General features: G+C 46.4%; 1 protein-coding gene across 2 annotated transcripts in view; it reads left to right on the top strand.

Moving 5' to 3' along the window:
- The window catches only part of FAXDC2 (fatty acid hydroxylase domain containing 2), a 55,570-nt gene that overhangs the window by 17,274 nt on the left and 18,566 nt on the right, over window positions 1-19,730 (top strand). For both annotated transcript variants that reach the window (XM_068278300.1, XM_068278301.1), the window contains exons 4-5: window positions 6,419-6,522; window positions 13,737-13,858. In XM_068278300.1, the coding sequence (XP_068134401.1) occupies window positions 6,419-6,522; window positions 13,737-13,858 (226 nt within the window). The remainder of the gene's footprint in view (window positions 1-6,418; window positions 6,523-13,736; window positions 13,859-19,730) is intronic.

The following is a 19,730-nucleotide window of genomic DNA, read 5'->3' as shown; positions in this document are numbered from 1 at the left end:
ATTAGGTTTGCTTTAAAAAAATGCAATTGTAACCATTCCATTATTTTCACTACAGTTCCTCTTTAATGTTCGGGGTTCCGTCAGGCAGAGCTTGTCATATGTTCCTGTTACACAAGATTTGTCTGAGCTTGTTGTGGTGTTTGCAGTAGGTGTACTTGTGCTATGTGGTGGCCCCCGGGCCTCACACAGTGCAGAGCTGGATGTAGCCGCAGTGCTGATCGCTCTCAGCACACACTGGAGCTTGTTGTTGTGGTGTTTGCTGTAGAGGTACTTGTGCTATGTGGCGGCCCCGGCCTCACACAGTGCAGAGCTGGATGTAGCCGCAGTGCAGGATAGCTCTCAGCACACACTGGAGCTTGTTGTGGTGTTTGCAGTAGAGGTACTTGTGCTATGTGGCGGCCTCCAGCCTCACACAGTGCAGAGCTGGATGTAGCTGCAATGCTGGATAGCTCTCATCACACTGAGTGGAGCTTGTTGTTGTGGTGTTTGCAGTAGAGTTACTTGTGCTATGTGGTGGCCCCGGGCCTCACACAGTGCAGAGTTGGATGTAGCCGCAGTGCAGGATAGCTCTCAGCACATACTGGAGCTTGTTGTCGTGGTGTTTGCAGTAGAGGTACTTGTGCTATGTTTGCGGCCCCGGGCCTCTTACAGTACAGAGCTGGATGTAGCCGCAGTGCTGATAGCTCTCAGCACACACTGGAGCTTGTTGTGGTGTTAGCAGGAGAGGTACTTGTGCTATGTGGCAGCCCCGGGCCTCACACAGTGCAGAGCTGGATGTAGCCGCAGTGCAGGATAGCTCTCAGCACATACTGGAGCTTGTTGTCATGGTGTTTGCAGTAGAGGTACTTGTGCTATGTGCCGGCCCCGGGCCTCACACAGTGCAGAGCTGGCTGTAGCCGCAGTGCAGGATAGCTCTCAGCACACACTGGAGCGTGTGGTGTTTGCAGTAGAGGTACTTGTGCTATGTGGCGGCCCCGGGCCTCACACAGTGCAGAGCTGGATGTAGCCGCAGTGCAGGATAGCTCTCAGCACACACTGGAGCTTGTTGTCGTGGTGTTTGCAGTAGAGGTACTTGTGCTATGTGGCGGCCCCGGGCCTCACACAGTGCAGAGTTGGATGTAGCCGCAGTGCAGGATAGCTCTCAGCACATACTGGAGCTTGTTGTCGTGGTGTTTGCAGTAGAGGTACTTGTGCTATGTTTGCGGCCCCGGGCCTCTTACAGTGTTGAGCTGAATGTAGCCGCAGTGCTGATAGCTCTCAGCACACACTGGAGCTTGTTGTGGTGTTAGCAGGAGAGGTACTTGTGCTATGTGGCGGCCCCGAGCCTCACACAGTGCAGAGCTGGATGTAGCCGCAGTGCAGGATAGCTCTCAGCACACACTGGAGCTTGTCGTGGTGTTTGCAGTAGAGTTACTTGTGCTATGTGGTGGCCCTGGGCCTCACACAGTGCAGAGTTGGATGTAGCCGCAGTGCAGGATAGCTCTCAGCACACACTGGAGCTTGTTGTCGTGGTGTTTGCAGTAGAGTTACTTGTGCTATGTGGTGGCCCAGGGCCTCACACAGTGCAGAGTTGGATGTAGCGCAGTGCTGATAGCTCTCAGCACACACTGGAGCTTGTTGTCATGGTGTTTGCAGTAGAGGTACTAGTGCTATGTGGCGGCCCCAGGCCTCACACAGTGCAGAGCTGGATGTAGCCGCAGTGCAGGATAGCTCTCAGCACACACTGGAGCTTGTTGTGGTGTTTGCAGTAGGTGTACTTGTGCTATGTGGCGGCCTCGGGCTTCATACATTGCAGAGCTGGATGTAGCCGCAGTGCTGATAGCTCTCAGCACACACTGGAGCTTGTTGTGGTGTTTGCAGTAGAGGTACTTGTGCTATGTGGTGGCCCCGGGCCTTACACAGTGCAGAGCTGGATGTAGCCGCAGTGCAGGATAGCTCTCAGCACACACTGGAGCTTGTTGTGGTGTTTGCAGTAGAGGTACTTGTGCTATGTGGCGGCCCCGGGCCTCACACAGTGCAGAGCTGGATGTAGCCGCAGTGCAGGATAGCTCTCAGCACACACTGGAGCTTGTGGTGTTTGCAGTAGGTGTACTTGTGCTATGTGGCGGCCCCGGGCCTCATACAGTCCAGAGCTGGATGTAGCCGCAGTGCAGGATAGCTCTCAGCACACACTGGAGCTTGTGGTGTTTGCAGTAGAGCTACGTGTGCTATGTGGTGGCCCCGGGCCTCATACAGTGCAGAGCTGGATGTAGCCGCAGTGCAGGATAGCTCTCAGCACACACTGGAGCTTGTTGTGGTGTTAGCAGTAGAGGTACTTGTGCTATGTGGTGGCCCCGGGCCTCATACAGTGCAGAGCTGGATGTAGCCGCAGTGCAGGATAGCTCTCAGCACACACTGGAGCTTGTGGTGTTTGCAGTAGAGCTACGTGTGCTATGTGGTGGCCCCGGGCCTCATACAGTGCAGAGCTGGATGTAGCCGCAGTGCAGGATAGCTCTCAGCACACACTGGAGCTTGTTGTGGTGTTAGCAGTAGAGGTACTTGTGCTATGTGGCGGCCCCGGGCCTCACACAGTGCAGAGCTGGATGTAGCCGCAGTGCAGGATAGCTCTCAGCACACACTGGAGCTTGTTGTTGAGGTGTTTGCAGTAGAGGTACTTGTGCTATGTGGCAGCCCCGGCCTCACACAGTGCAGAGCTGGATGTAGCCGCAGTGCTGATCGCTCTCAGAACACACTGGAGCTTGTTGTCGTGGTGTTAGCAGTAGAGGTACTTGTGCTATGTGGCGGCCCCGGCCTCACACAGTGCAGAGCTGGATGTAGTCGCAGTGCTGGATAGCTCTCAGCACACACTGGAGCTTGTCGTGGTGTTTGCAGTAGAGGTACTTGTGCTATGTGGCGGCCCCGGGCCTCACACAGTGCAGAGCTGGATGTAGCCGCAGTGCTGAGAGCTCTCAGCACACACAGTGGAGCTTGTTGTTGTGGTGTTTGCAGTAGAGTTACTTGTGCTATGTGGCAGCCCCGGGCCTCACACAGTGCAGAGCTGGATGTAGTCGCAGTGCTGGATAGCTCTCAGCACACACTGGAGCTTGTCGTGGTGTTTGCAGTAGAGGTACTTGTGCTATGTGGCGGCCCCGGGCCTCACACAGTGCAGAGCTGGATGTAGCCGCAGTGCTGAGAGCTCTCAGCACACACACTGGAGCTTGTTGTCATGGTGTTTGCAGTAGAGGTACTTGTGCTATGTGGCAGCCCCGGGCCTCACACAGTGCAGAGCTGGATGTAGCCGCAGTGCTGGATAGCTCTCAGCACACACTGGAGCTTGTGGTGTTTGTAGTAGAGGTACTTGTGCTATGTGGCAGCCCCAGGCCTTACACAGTGCAGAGCTGGATGTAGCCGCAGTGCTGGATAGCTCTCAGCACACACTGGAGCTTGTTGTCGTGGTGTTTGCAGTAGAGTTACTTGTGCTATGTGGCAGCCCCGGGCCTCACACAGTGCAGAGCTGGATGTAGTCGCAGTGCTGGATAGCTCTCAGCACACACTGGAGCTTGTGGTGTTTGCAGTAGAGGTACTTGTGCTATGTGGCGGGCCCGGGCCTCACACAGTGCAGAGCTGGATGTAGCCGCAGTGCTGATCGCTCTCAGAACACACTGGAGCTTGTTGTCGTGGTGTTAGCAGTAGAGGTACTTGTGCTATGTGGCGGCCCCGGGCCTCACACAGTGCAGAGCTGGATGTAGCCGCAGTGCTGAGAGCTCTCAGCACACACAGTGGAGCTTGTTGTTGTGGTGTTTGCAGTAGAGGTACTTGTGCTATGTGGTGGCCCCGGCCTCACACAGTGCAGAGCTGGATGTAGCCGCAGTGCAGGATAGCTCTCAGCACACAGTGGAGCTTGTTGTTGTGGTGTTTGCAGTAGGTGTACTTGTGCTATGTGGCGGCCCCCGGGCCTCACACAGTGCAGAGCTGGATGTAGCCGCAGTGCTGGATAGCTCTCAGCACACACTGGAGCTTGTTGTGGTGTTTGCAGTAGAGGTACTTGTGCTATGTGGTGGCCCCGGGCCTCACACAGTGCAGAGCAGGCTGTGGCCGCAGTGCAGGATAGCTCTCAGCACACACTGGAGCTTGTGGTGTTTGCAGTAGAGGTACTTGTGCTATGTGGCGGCTCCCGGGCCTCATACAGTCCAGAGCTGTCAGCAGGATGTAGCCGCAGTGCTGAACGGATAATGTAGCTTCCTGTTCTCTAACGGTAGAGTCACATGACTGCGGATTAGTATTACTGTTGTCTCTGTGTGTCACCCCAGAGCGTGACCTCGTCACCCACATGGATTAACTTGTATTTCTCCCCCTGTTGTCTTACTACACAGTGCTACTCCTCACACACACCTTGGCTTTGCAGAAATACTGTGTGTTTGCTCAGTTGTGGATCACGATTGTTTACTCTCTGACTGTACTGTCGGACAACTGTAGCGAGAGGGATATGGAGGCTGCCATGTTTATTTCATTTTAAACAATACCAGTTGCCTGGCTGTCCTGCTAATCCTCTGCCTCTAATACTTTTAGCCAAAGACCCTGAACAAGCATGCAGCAGATCAGGTGTTTCTGACATTTTGTCAGATCTGACTAGATTAGCTGCATGCTGGTTTTTGGTGGGATTCAGACACTACTGCTGCCAAATAGACCAGCAGGGCTGCCAGGCAACTGGTATTGTTTAAGAGGAAATAAATATGGCAGCCTCCATATCACTCTCACCTTGAATTCACTTTAAGTCTGAAAAAAAGCAGTTTAACTTACATGGGGCTTCTTGAAGCCCCCCTGCAGTCATCCTGTGCCTGAGACCATCCAGTCAGCAGCAGTGACCCCTCAATGCTGGCCAGTCATGGCCGGTCACCGGCTATTGCGCATGTACGGCCCTTGGTGGTGTGCACCTTGATCACGCTCCCACAGCTGGGAGCACTCTGCGCATGCGCAGTAGTGTTTTCTCTACACTGTACAAACGCAGAGCGCTGCCATGCATGGGAGCAGCGCATTGAGGAGGTGCGCAGCCCAGGGTCGCGTTTACATGTTTTTTTTTCAGGCTTAAAGGGGCACTACAGCGAAAAACTGTAAAATTTTAAATATGTGCAAACACATATTAAAAAAGGTAGATTTTTACCAGAGTAAAATGAGCCATAAATTACTTTTCTCCTATGTTGCTGTCACTTACAGTAGGTAGTAGAAATCTAACAGAAGTGACAGGTTTTGGACTAGTCCATCTCTTCGTAGGGGATTCTCAGCAAGGCTTTTATTCTTTATAAAGATATTCCCTAAAAAGGATTTAAACAATGATGCTGGCCAGCCTCCCTGCTCCCTACAGAGTTTTTTGGCAGTTGGACAGAGCAACTGCCATTCACTAAGTGCTTTTGAAAATAAATATATCCCTGAGAATCCCCTATAAAGAGATGGACTAGTCCAGAACCTGTCACTTCTGTCAGATTTCTACAACCTACTGTGAGTGACAGCAACATAGGAGAAAAGTAATTTATGGCTCATTTTACTCTGGAAAAAAATGTACTTCTTATTTGTATATGTTTGCACATATTTTACATTTTACAGTTTTTCGCTGTAGTGCCCCTTTAAGATTCCCTTTAACAAGATTGGACCAAGTCTGTAAACAAACTGTACAGAGTACCCAGATAAGCTCATGGTAACACAGAACCACTTGGGTAGTATAAAACGCTGCCAAAATCGCCCTAGTGGGTTCCAGGCCTAAGATTTCCTTTTAAGGTGCCCATCAATGGTACAATTTTTTTTAAGCAAACTATCTATAAGATCCTTCAGACTGAGGGCCCTTTTCCACTAGAGGCGATTGCGATGCTGAATCGCAAAATCACAAATCGCTAGCGATTTTAAAATCGCTAGGGTTTGCTACACAACATAGGAATCGTGGTAGGTAATTTCCACTACCGCGAATCGTTTTTTACTAAAGCGCGATCGCAACGCGGAGCGATTTTTGCTGCGATTTTGCTGTGCATTGCATAGCAAAATCGCAATTGCCGGGAAAAATTAGGACTTTGCTGAATCGCAATCACTAGCGTTTAGGGCAAACGCTAGCGATTGCTAGTGGAAAAGGGCCCTGAAAGAAACAATCGTATTTACTCTATCCACACCACTGAAGAACCCAAATTACAATCGTATCTCCACCAGTTATGATCATACAGTATATATGAAAATATCTGCCAAGGGAAACGATAATTTCTTTAACCAGTTTGAGCTTCTGGATGTAGCGCTTCGGTAGAATCTTGGACGTTGTGGGCTAAATAGTTGACGGACCCCACTGGAAGTACTTCTGGGCCATACGTGGTGGTACTGGGGCTGCCGGTTGAGCGCCGGGGGTTGTTGGTCCAGGATAGTGTCTCATATACTCTTTGTTCTTACTTTATCCTGGTTTCAGGCACCTGCAGCGGTTCTGGGGGGCGTCCGGTGACTTCTGGCAGGCGCAATGGACGAAGCTGCACAACTACTATGGTGGAAACGAACTGATCTTATTCTGTTTAGGTGAGTGATATCGTCTACCCAGTATTTCCTGTGTTGTCTCGTTCATTTGTGGCTTTATAGGTAGACCCAGGAGCAGGGCTGTGGAGTCGGAGTTGGAGCCGGAGTCGAGGTGCCGGAGTCTGAGCAATTTTGGGCTCCTGGAGTCAGAGTTGGAATCGGTGGTTTGAGATGGAGTTGGAGTCGGATGATTTTTGTACCGATTCCACAGCCCTGCCCAGCAGATCCTGGAAAACAAAAAATAAAACAAAGACAAATACCAGGAGAAAATAGTACAAACTGCCCCCCCAAAAAAACATTTTATAAATTAGAGATTGGACGAATCCTACATTTCCTCAAATCCGAATCCAAAAAGATTCTCAAATCTTTTGAATATCTCGAATGTAACGTATTCTGTACAAGAGAATTGAGTGATGTGTGTAAGAATAGTAGTTAGACTTAGTAGAATAGTACCGTATATCTAAGTACTATTCTTACACGCATTACATAATTCTTATGAACAGCAGTGGTCTCCCCAGGCTTTTTTAGCCAGGTGCTCCACCCGGCTAGTGTTGGTGAGCACGCGGCTGTCATCAGCTCACCTCCTCCTATGCTATAAGCAGAGTTGTGCACAGAAGCACCGGCCCTGCATTCTCCCATATTGCCCCACCCGGCTACTTTTTCATGCCACCCAGCTAGAAAAAAATTCTGAGAACACTGAACAGGATTCGTTAAATTCAAAAGATTTGAGAATCTTTTTGGATTCGGATTCGAGGAAATGTAGGATTCGTCCCAGCTCTACAGGAGCGGGATTGTCCCATATGCTGTCAAAGCTGTTGCATATATTGGCAAACAAAAAAGTGCGAGTAAAATCTTTAAAGCAGATCCGAGATGAAAGACTAACTATAACAAGTAACTTGTCTATATATCTTATCTAAAGTTTAGATAGTTTACACAGCAAATCTAGCTGCAAACAGCTTCAAAGGAATATGATTATTTCTTCCTGTGATACGACAGCAGCCATGTTGTTTGTAAACATTACAAACAGGCAAGCTTAATTGCATCTTCTGTGAAAAAAACCTAACCCCCCCTCCTCCTCCCTCCTCCCCTCTGCCTCTGAAATCTCCAGCTAGTAATACCTCCTCCTCCTCCTGGCCAAACTGAGCTCCCATGAGCCCTTACTACTGCCTAGGCTCTCTGAAAACCTGTGGGCGTGGCTTGTTTAGTTTATAGGGAATTTGAGTATTAAAATAAAAACAAAAAAGTATTTGGCTTGAGGAATGCCCTATATATGAAAGGAACACAATTATGTAATGAGTAAAAGTTCATCTCGGATCCACTTTAACCCTTGATTTTTAATAGAAATCAGCGGTGCCCTATAGACGGCCATTACCTTTGTTCTGTACTGAGCAGTACAGAGCTATCGATAAGACATGACACAGAACATTTATATTGCGCTTTTCTCCTGGTGGAGTCAAAGCGCCAGAGCTGCAGCCACTAGGGCGCGCTGTATAGGCAGCAGCAGTGTTAGGGAGACTTGCCCAAGGTCTCCTTACTGAACAGGTGCTGGCTTACTTAACAGGAAGAGCCGAGGCGGAGGCCTACTAGATGATATTCAGTCTGATTTCTCCTGCTGTCTGGTCGATATTAAGAGCTACACAGCAATGAAATGACTCCTATGTCTCGACTGGTTTACAGTCAGGAAAATAACAGTTTTGTACAAGGTTGCCTGTGTATCTGACAGTGTATGGTGGTCATCAGAAATCCTGCAGGAGATATCTCACCGCTGGCACTTTGGAAATATACAGGGAGAAAACTTCAAGTACGCGTACAAGTGAGAGGGATATGGAGGTTGCCATATTTATTCCCTTTTAAAGCGGTTTAACACCCAGCATTTCAACTTTGCTTTAAAAGATTGCTTACAGCTTAGAAACTATTATGCCAGATTTTTTTAAGCAGAAATTCACTGAATGGGTTAAACATGACATTTTAGTGCTGCATTTAGCTAGAAATCCGCCTCAGTGCTGAGGTTTAGATACAAATGTATCTGTGTTTGGAATGCAAATAGACCTCTGAAAAGCCTGTCTGGGAAGCCCTCTGGCTCTCTCAGAGAGGTGTCTGTTTATTTACATTGTAAATAGATACATTTGTATCTAAACCTCAGCACTGAGGCGGATTTCTAGCTAAATGCAACACTAAAATGTCATGTTTTACCCATTCAGTGAATTTCTGCTAAAAAAAAAAATCTGGCATAATAATTTCTAAGCTGTAAGCAATCTTTTAAAGCAAAGTTGAAATGCTGGGTGTTAGACCACTTTAAATAATGCACATTGCCTGCTGATCCTCTGCCTCTTTTAGCCATATACCCTGAACAAGCGTGCCGATCAGCTGCTCTGACTGAAGTGTGGCTGGATTAGCTGCATGCATGTCTCCACCAGGACCACTAGGCTTAGAAACTCTTTCTTCCCCTCGGCTGTCAACCTCTTGAACGCTATCCAGAGTCTCCCCGCCCCTGCAGCTGTGGGCGAATGCTCCCGGTAGAATGACTAGTGAGAGACTGTATCTTGGTGCGGAATGTGTCGCGTTGAAGCTGCTGCTATTGTGTTTCCTGTCTCATATTTTTGTTAAAGTGAAAATAAACTTACGATATAATGATTTGTATGTGTAGTACAGCTAAGAAATAGAACATTGGTAGCGCAGATATGAGTCTCATATTGTTTCCAGTACAGGAGGAGTTAAGAAACTTCAGTTGTTATCTATGCAAAGGAGCTTCTCTGGGCTCCATGACCAATTTGGTCGCTGTTTTCTGGAGCATTTATACATCCAAGAAACAGAGACAGATTTAGGTAACATTTTTACTCCTGGGAAGTTGAAAGGTTCATTAGCTCCGCTTGTGTTACAATTTAAAATACAGAGGGCTTGATTCAGAAAGCCGTGCTAACTCATAGCACGGCCGCACTATGCTTCACGCGCTTTACCGCGCATAAAACCTTGACACGGCACAATGCGTACTTTTGCGCGTGTTGTGCCGCATGAGCGCGCGCAAACGTTTGTTATAGTGCACGTAAAGTTTTATGCGAAGCATAGCGCAGCTGTGCTATGAGTTAGCACGGCTTTCGGAATCAAGCCCAGAGTGGGAGTTGTAATTGCAAATATTAGAGAATGATGCAATATTATAAAAAAAAGCTATGTATAGCTAAAAATTTAAATATGAGACTCTTTTCTTTGCTTCTAATGTTCTATTAACTATTTCTGCCACCTGGACGTGAAGCTTACGTCAGGCCGGCTGCTCTGCTGCGGTGGCGCGCGATCGCAGGCGCGCCCCCGTGGTGTCCCCCGGTAGCCCTGGTATCAGTGAACGGGAACATGGTTCCCAATCACCGATCCGTCTCCCCAGCAGAAAAACCGAAGCGCTCTTACTAGAGGCTGCAGTCTTTCTGCCCGGAAAAATTTCCGCATCCCCCTTGTGCTTCCGCTTAGCGAGAAGCACAAGGAGGGTAAAAAAATCAAGGTAGCCATCTTGTGGCCAAATAGTAAAACTACATCTACATGTTTTTTTCATTACAATTTACACATATAATAACATTCAGAATTAACTGTTTATTTCCCACACCAAAATATTACCCAAATAAAAATTTTAATGGGAAAAAAAAAAATTACAATAAAAAAAAAAAAAAGACATAAATAGTTACCTAGAGGTCTGAACTTTTTAAATATGCATTTGAAGGGGGTATACTACGAACATTTTTAAAATTATAAGCTTGTAAATAGTGATGGACACAAAACGGAAAAAATGCACCTTTATTTCCAAATAAAATATTGGCGTCATACATTGTGATAGGGACAAAATTTAAATGGTGTCATAACCGAGACAAACGGGCAAATAAAATACATAGGTTTTAATTAAGGTAGCGTGGATTATTTTAAAGCTATAATGGCCGAAATCTGAGAAATAATGAATTTTTTCAATTTTTTTCTTATTAATCCTGTTAAAATACATTTATAAAAAATAATTCTTAGCAAAATGTACCACCCAAAGAAAGCCTAATTAGTGACGGAAAAAACAAGATATAGATCAATAAATTGTGATAAGTAGTGATAATGTTATTAGCGAATGAATGGGAGGTGAAAATTGCTCTGATGCATAAGGTGAAAAATCCCCACGGGCTGAAATGGTTAATTATCAGTACTACACATCCAAATCATTACATCAGTCCACCTGAAAACTTTTGGTACCAGAGCCTTCTGTCATGCTGCTCCTACATTATGGAACTCCTTACCTCAACAGATCAGGACAGCTCCATCCCTGGATGTGTTTAAATCCAGACTGAAAACCCACCTGTTCAGTCTGGCATTTGCAGAAATATAATTTTGTTGTGTTAACACTTCATCCTACTACCAATGACTGAATCTGAGAGAGCCTAAACCAGGCTTTCCCAACCAGGGTTCCTTGAGTACTCTGCGGGGGTTTGCTTGGCATTTTCCCCATATAATTGAGTACATTATAATAGGGGGTACTGTAAAAAGAAGCACTAAATTGGGGGTCAGAATAATAATGAGCACAGTATAATGAGTGGCAGTGTAATAGGAGTTAGTGAAGTTAACAGCCCCGCCTACTTTTAAAGACTCTAAATAAAATGCAGGGGTTCCCTGAGATCCAAAAGTTATTTGCAGGGTTCCTCTGGGGTAGAAAGGTTGAGAAAGGCTGGCCTAAGCACTTTGAGTCCTATGGGCAGGGGCGTAACTAAGAGCCACCGGCCCCCCCTGCAGAAATTCTGAGTGGGCCCCCCCTCCCCCCTCGTGACCGTTTTGGGGGGTCTGTAGGGGTCGCAGCATGAGGAGAAAGCTATGGCCACACTCGGCGGGGAGGGGGGACGGTCCCTCCCCCCCTCCCTCACCTCGGCTTTCCCCTCTGTGCTCCCCTCCAGCTTCAATAGCAGCGGAGCGGCGGGCAGCGGCAGACAAACATACCTTCCGTGCGTTCCAGCGCGGAAACTTCTTGCTCTAGTGACTGACGCGACTTCCTGTATAAAACAGGAAGTAGCGTCAGTCACTAGAGCGAGAAGCGTCCGGACGCACGTAAGGTATTTTTGTCTGCCCGCCACTCCGCTGCACATGTGTCCCCCCTCCCTGCCGAATGTGGCCATAGCTTTCCCCTCATGCTGCGACCCCTCCAGCCCCCCCCCCCCTCAAACGGCCACGAGCGCCCCCCCCCCCACGGGCACAGGGGCTGCATCCTCTATTGTTACGCCCATGCCTATGGGTGAAAAGCGCTATAGAAATGTCATTGTTATTTTATTGTTACATCCCCAAAAAAATTTCACTTTAGTGTCACTTTAACTACTCTGCGACCGCTCTACGCCAATGGGCGTGACCGCGGTGGCAGCCCGAGGGCCGCCTAACGCCAATTGGTGTCAAGACCTGGGGCTCTGTTTTGCAGGAGATCGCGCACAGGCTCCTGCTCGGGGGGCGGAGCTCTGCCCCGCCTTCAGTCTCCGAGCTCGGAGACTGTTAAATGGCGAAACCGCCGTCTTTACATATAGTACAGCGCTGCGATCAGACCCCACCAACAGAGAGCTCTGTTGGTGGGGGGAAAAGGGGGGGGGATCACTCGTGTGCTGTGTTGTGCGGCCCTGCAGCTTGGCCTTAAAGCTGCAGTGGCCATTTTAGTAAAAGTTAGCCTGGTCTTTAGGGGGTTTACCACTGTGGTCCTCAAGTGGTTAAAGGAGTTCTTTTGGCATTCTATAAAAAACAAACAAGCTGAAACTTATCTGGGGCTTCTATCGGCCCCCTGCAGCTGTAATGTCGCGCGCCGTCCTCCTCTAATACTCCCTTCCCCGCCGCCGGTCCCGGTCTAGTCACGCAAATAATAACACGTGTGCTCGCTCCCGCTTGCGTCATCGGAAGCTTACTGCGCGGGCGCCGTACAAGAAAACTTTGTACTGCATCTGCGCAGTAAGCTCCCGATGACGCCAGAGAGCGAGCACTATTAGTCTATTTAGAAGAATATTAGCATTGTAGGAGGACGGCGCGGGACATTACAGCTGCAGGGGGCCGATAGAAGCCCCGGGTAAGTGGCAGCTTGTTTTTTGTTTTTTTTTAGAATGCCACAGAACCCTGTTAAAGCTGTTATTATTGTCTTATTGTTTTTCTGTGTCATATTCTTGTTAAGCTGCCATTATTTTTGTCTGTGTTTGTTTTTCTGGATCACTATTTATTGCTTTAAAGAGACACTGAAGCGAAAAATTTTTTTGATATAGTGAATTGGTTGTGTACTATGAATAATTACTAGAAGATTAGCAGCAAAGAAAATATTCTCATACTTCTATTTTCAGGTATATAGTGTTTTTTCTAACATTGCATCATCCTATAATATGTGCAGATTACACAACACTCAGCATTCAAAATGAGTCTTTCAGAGCAGTCTGTGAAGTAATGACCTCTCCTCTAGCAGAGGAAAAGTAAATAGTCCAGGAACAGTTGAGATAATAAAAGTCAGATAACAGCCCTCTCCAGGACTAACTTAGTCGGAGAGCTTAATGGCTTGTTTGCATAGAGATAACAACTGGAGTTTCTCAACTCTTCCTGTACTGGAAACAATTAGACTGATGTATCTGATCTTAATGTTTTATTTCTTAGCTGTGCTACACATACAAATCATAATATCATCATTTTTTTTCGCTTCAGTGTCTCTTTAAACCCAATTCGGGGCACGACCCAGTCACGCTTGGCGAATAAATCTGATTCTGATGCTTGTTTCATGTGTGTGATTCAGACACTACTGATGCAGGGAAGACCAGCAGGACTGCCAGGCAACTGGTATTGTACATAAATATGGCAGCCTTCATACCCTTCTCACTTCAGGTTCCTTTTAGCTAGTAAACATGGTGTACTTGATTATTTGTATTTAATCATTCACATACACATGTCTATAGAAAAACAACTTCAAAGCTCCTGCACAGTAAAAAATGAATGTAGACACATAACCAACGGCAGCAGCATTCTTCAGATGGACGACAAGCCAACTTGGTGGGCGGGGTTTCTATGTGTAGAATGCTCTCTGTTCTTTTGGGCGATGGGTATTGGGGGAAGTCATGTTTCACCGGATTAATGTTGTCTCCCTAAACGGCAGCTGCCACGCGATCCGGATTGACATGCTCAGCTGTGTGTTTGGTTTGAACACTAATCTAATTCAGAATTGATGCCATGTTGTGTCATTTATCTTACCTGTTTTCCAGGAGCAATGGCGGTGCCCACCCTGTTCTTCTGGGTGTACAATGCTTTGCTAATGTTTGTTGACCTGACTGGAAAACCAAATTTCATCACCCGCTACAGAATCCAGCAGGGGAAGAATGAACCGGTAGGTTTGTTGCATGCATATGCTGTATCGGTTCAGAATTGGAAAAAAAAAGGCAACCTAGGCTGGAGCCTTGGGCAGTCAAACTACTTTTCAACACTTTTTCCGATGACTTTGTTTTGTAAGTCCTCAGACCTATTTGGAAATAAGTGTTTCCTCCACATGTGAGACTTATTCAGGAGCTGTCGTTACTCTCTGTATATGAGCCAATATTCTAGAAAATCCTCTCCCTTAACCGCTTCAGTGGTAACCCCGAGTCAGGCTCGGGATAGAAATACGGAGCTCAGAGCGGTAACCCCGAGCCTGAGTGAGTTATATGCAGGAGCAACTGCAGATCTCTTTGCAATGTGTTTTTTTTTCTTGTTTTTAGGGTCTAAAAGCTTGTGAAAAAAATTGCACGGCTTTTAGACTCTAATTCTGGAAATAATCATAAACTTGAAGGGAAAAAGGGCCCCTGGGGGTACTTACTCCTGATCAAGCTCTGCTATTTCTGCCAGAGCCCGAGCGGTAAGCCCCTAGTGCGCATGCGTGCAGCTCTGAATCTGAGGCTTCACCCTCCCAAGGTAAGTATCTGATTTTTTATAATTTAAAAGTTTCGGTTTGCTTTAAAGTGGAACTATACTTCCAAAACTAAAATTTCAGTAACTATTCTTAGTTACATAAAAGAACATTTGAAAGCATTTAGATGCATCCCTGTGTATAACAACCTTTATTTTCACTGCAGAGAGCAGGAGAAGCTAGCTTATCTCTTGTCATTGGCAAAGGCAAATGTAATCTTTGCCAACTGAAGATCTCTGAGAATGTCTTCACTCCGCCCCCCTTCCTTCCTCTGCTGAAGAGAGAGACACATCGCCCTGGAAACAGAGTTACTTCAGCAGAAAAGGAGGGGAGCAGAGGAAAGACACATGCCTAAGGGCCCTTTGCCACTAGCAGTCGCTAGCGTTCACGCTGAACGCTAGCGATTGCTGAATCGAAAAAGCTAAAAATTTACCGGCGATTTCCCGACGTTTGCGCCCGCGATTTTGCTATGCTATGCACTGCATAGCAAAATCGCGGCAAAAGTCGCTCCGCGGCACGATCGCGATCAAGTAAAAAACGAATCGCGGTAGTGGAAATTACCTACCGCGATTCCTATGTTAAAAAGCAAACCGTAGCGATTTTAAAATCACTAGCGGTTTGCGGTTTTGCGATTAAGCAGTCGCAAACGCCCTAGTGGAAAAGGGCCCTCAGAGAGATTCAGCCGGCAATGATTACATTTGTCAATGACCAGATATAAGCAAGCTTCTCTTGATCTCTGCAGGGAAAACAAACATTTTTACACACAGGGAATGGTTGGGAATGCTTTCAAATGTTTTTTTAATGTAACTACAAGTAGTTACTGAAATTTTAGCTTTGGGAGTATAATCCCACTTTAACTAATAAACACACCGCTGAGTTTTGTCAGCGAAAACAATCATTCTTGATAATCTTGGACGAAAACTACCCGACAACAGTTAGGCTCACCAGTATTGTTATTCTATTATTGTATCTGGAGCAGGAAAGAAGATTTAACTATCTAACTGGCATCAACTTCTGCTCCTTATGTTTACTCAGCTCCTATACAAAGTAATAAGGACTTATAGAATGTGTTCCCTCCTCCCTGCCATGTGTGTTTGTCAATAGAGATGGCCAGTGAAATGTCTACCATTCTGGCTTACATGCAGATTGTATGCAGATCGGAACTGGGCCAATCAAATGAACTTCTTTGCCTGCTGTCTGATTTCATCTAACTGCATAGAGACTGTGATTTAAAGCCCTAGATTATTAACCCTTATGGTGAGAAAAAAGCAACACAGGCAAGTTCTAAGTAGAATTGGGACTGTACACATACAACAACAACAACAACAAAACATTTGTAAAGTGCTTTTCTCCCCATAGGACCCAAAGTGCATAAGCTTGTCTCAGATCAGTACATAGTGATGTGTACCGGGGAAAAGTTATGTGATCATTAATGCTAAACTACACAGTTGGCTTCTCAGTTTTGATTTAAACGTGTCCAGGGTTGGAGCTTTCTTGATTAAGTTTGGCAAGGCATTCCACAGGGTAGGAGCAGCATGACAAAAAGCTCCGGCTCCAAAGGTTTTTAGTTGGACTCTGGGGGTGGTTTTTGGATCTTTTTGATCTGAGGGTGTGTGAGGTGTGCTGCAGTTGCAACAAATCCCTCGGGTTTCCAGGGCCTAGGTCGTGTTGGGATTTGAATGTTAGCATGCCAGTTTAGAAAAGGATTCTCCATTTTATGGGTAGCCAGTGTAGTGAGCAGATGATTGGTGTTATGTGGCCACGGTGGGGTTGGCTTGCTAACAGTCTTCTGTACTAACTGCAGGCGGTGTAGGTATTTGTCCTGCTGTGTCACTTAGCACCAGCCAGCCTTTAAAGATCATCTGAAGTTAAAAAAAAAAGTTACCTGCTTACTGTAGAAAGTGTTCCTGTGATGAAAAAAACACAAGTTTTTTTTTTTTTTTTACTTACCTTCGGCTTCCTCCAGCTCTCTGTAGTCTGTGGCCTCCCTCTGTGTCTGTCCAGTCCTGCCTGTTCTGCCACTGCCAGCCCTGGGAAAGTCCCCGACTGGCCCTGCCCATGCACAACTCTGGCTGCGCACCTCCTTGGTCACGCCCCCATAGCTGTGCAGGTGCAGAATGATCCCGCCCATGTGAGTGCAACCAAAAAGGCACATGGCCCAAGGGCACTCATGCGCAGTATTCTCCGACAGCGGACCAGAGACCACAGAGGCTGGAGGAAGCCATAGGCAAGTATAAATCCTTGTGTTTTCATCTCAGGTTTTCTGTAAGTTCACCTGTGTATGACTGACCCCCCACTTTTGCCCGCAAAAAACTTGCTAAAACACATAGCCTGCCCAAGCCATGCTTCGTCGCACATGCACAGCTCGGCCGTGCGCGCGCCCCTGTTGCCGGGAGCATACTGCGCCTGCACAGTATTTACTGCGCAGGCGCAGAACACTCCTAGCCATAAGAGTGCGACGGAGAGCATGACTTGGCCAGGCTTCACTTAATAGGCCACTGCAGCTTTAAAGAGGAGCTGTTAGGTATAAGGTCTCAGAGAAAATAAACACATATATCAGTAGCTAAAGATTGGCTGTACTTACATTACATATGCATTTCACTGTCCACGTTTGAATTTCACAGAATTTTTATATAGTATATGCAGAGATTGATGCTCCTGACAGCTCATGGCAGGTTCCATGTTTGTCTGTCTCCTATGAAGCCAAATGTGTCGTCATGTCCTGCCTGCTTCCTGATGATTCCACTCAGAAAAAATACAACACTACTGTGCAGTGAATATTAATTAGCCATGTGGCTAGGAACAATAGCGGACTCATGCAGTATACTCTGCCCGGAGATTTTTCAGTGCTGGCTGTTGTAACATGAGACTGTAACTTCTCACTAGCAGCCGAGGGGAGGACCCAAGCAGCCCCAGAATGCTTTGCAGTATGGTATGCGGCTTTTCGTCCTTTTAAGAGCTTGGGTCTAACATCCTTGCTGTTCAGCACACATCAAAAGTAAGAGAGATTTTTAACTTCAGTATTGCCTTTTTGGCTTCCTTCTAAACTGTTTAACACAGGAGAATAGAGGTTTAAATTAGCTTTTGCAGCCTGACAGTTACTCTTTAAGGCCTCGCTGCAGGGCCGAACATGTCGGCACACAAGTAATCCTTCCCCCCCCCCCCCCTTTTCTCCCCACCAACAGAGCTTTCTGTTGGTGGGGTCGGAACACTCCCCCAATGTTTGTTTGTTTTTTCACAAATATTTATCTTATTATTTTTCTAATACATTTTTCCCTTTTTTTGTTTATTTTTTTCCTAGGCCCGCCAGCCAATCCCCGTGATCAGCTGTCATAGGCTTCAGCCTATGACAGTTGATCACTTCTGTCTCCCCCAGGGGGACAGCAGTGTCACAAGGCTGTCCCCAGTACAGCGCTGCCTTAGATTGCAGCGTTGTACTTAGTAAATAGACAGCAGTTTCGCTGTCTAACAGTCTCCTAGCGGCGATCGCTCTGTCATTGAAGCGGGGATGCTCGTGTATCGGCGTGCGATCCCCTGCAAACTCCGCCCAAAGGACTTAACACCGATCGGTGTTAGGTGGTCCAGGGGCTGGCGTCGCGTCCACGCCCATTGGCGTGACGTGGTCGCCAAGAGGTTAAGGAAGCCCTAGGTAAGTATGGAATCTGAGACTCCTTTCATCCCAGGTTCCCTTTAAGAGAGTCTCTGCCTTGGATCATTGGACTGCAGGAGGGTCTGAGAAGCCTTTCGATCATCCACGGGCATTCCACTACTGAAGTAAGTATGTAATTTGGGGGAGGGGTTTAGACTTCAGATCTAATAACTACTTCAGCCCGAGAACAATTTTCACATATAGGCGCTGCTTCCATTCATTGGCCAATAACTTTATTACTACTTATCACACCTAAATGATACATTGTTTTTTTTCAGGACAAATTAGGCTTTCAGTGTGTGGTAATTTTGTTTAGTAATCACCTTATTTTCTATGCATTTTAAAGGGAAAATAAGGGAACAAATAGAAAAAACAAACTATTTCTCCAATTACATCCATTATAGCTTTACATTAAACAGTGCTGACTATAAGTTAAAACCACTAATTTTATTTGCTCATCCATCCTGGTTATTGCAACATTTAGAATATGTTCCTAGCACAATGTATGGTGACAATATTGTATTTGGAAATAAAGGTGTCTTTTTTCTGTTTTTTGTTTTTTGCTTTCTCATTGTACACTACGGATGATTACAAGACCTTATTTTCAAAAATAATAGTAATATACCCTCATGGCATACATATTTAAAAAGCCAGGTTCCTAAAGTAACAATATATGTTTTTTTCTTTTATATTCTGTCACTTTGTTTTCATTTTACAAGTCTTTTATTTTGGTACAGAATATGCAAACTTTAATTTCTTTTGATTCAGTTTGTGACTAAAAAGAATAAAGGAGGCATAGGCCTCAACCCTAAAACTCTTTAAACTGTATTCTATTACCTATCACGGTTAAAATGATACCACATATGTCTCTTGTAGCGTTGCTAAAACTTTCCCAAGTTTGATTATAATTCTGAAAATTACTTTTTATGTTTGATTGAGTTTGTCCCTACCTATTTTTCATGTGAGGTGGGTCACAGCTTTTAGACACACCAAAATTAATTCTACAACTTGTCCCTGTTAAAATGATACCACATGTGCCTCATTTAGTAACAAACTAGAGGTGCACTCTCCACAAATACACTGGACAAATATATTCGTCCAGTTGTCTTTAGGGCTCGTTTCCACTATAGCGAATCCGCATGCGGGCACTGCACGCGGATTCGCATAGGCAATGTAAGTGTATGGGGCTGCTTCCACTTGTGCGGCTGCGGCAGCGTTTTTTGGTGCGGCAGAAATCTGCACGGCAGGGCCGTCAGATTTCGCGTGCAGAAGGAATGTGCGCGAATCGCCGCTAATGTAACTAATAGGGAAATCGCATGCGGGGTGACCATGCGTTTTTTGATGCGAAATCGCATGCGATTTCGCATAGGTATTAATGTTAATTTACACAGGCAGTGACATGGTTAAATTCGCATGCAGCCTTACCTATGCGGAATCGCATGCGAAATCGCGGCAAAAACGCATGCGGAATCGCACCCGCATGCGATTTCGTCCGCGGTGGAATGCAGGCGATTCCGCACCGCACTAGTGGAAATGAGCCCTAAGTGGTTAACCTCCTTGCCGGTCTAAAAAATCCGGCAAGGAGGCAGCGCCGCACTTTTTTTTTTTTTTTTTTTTTTTTTTAAAATCATGTAGCGAGCCCAGGGCTCGCTACATGATAGCCGCTGA

This window comes from Hyperolius riggenbachi, chromosome 3 (assembly GCF_040937935.1).
Source record: "Hyperolius riggenbachi isolate aHypRig1 chromosome 3, aHypRig1.pri, whole genome shotgun sequence".
NCBI lineage: Eukaryota > Metazoa > Chordata > Amphibia > Anura > Hyperoliidae > Hyperolius > Hyperolius riggenbachi.
This window is presented reverse-complemented; position numbering and strand designations above follow the sequence as displayed.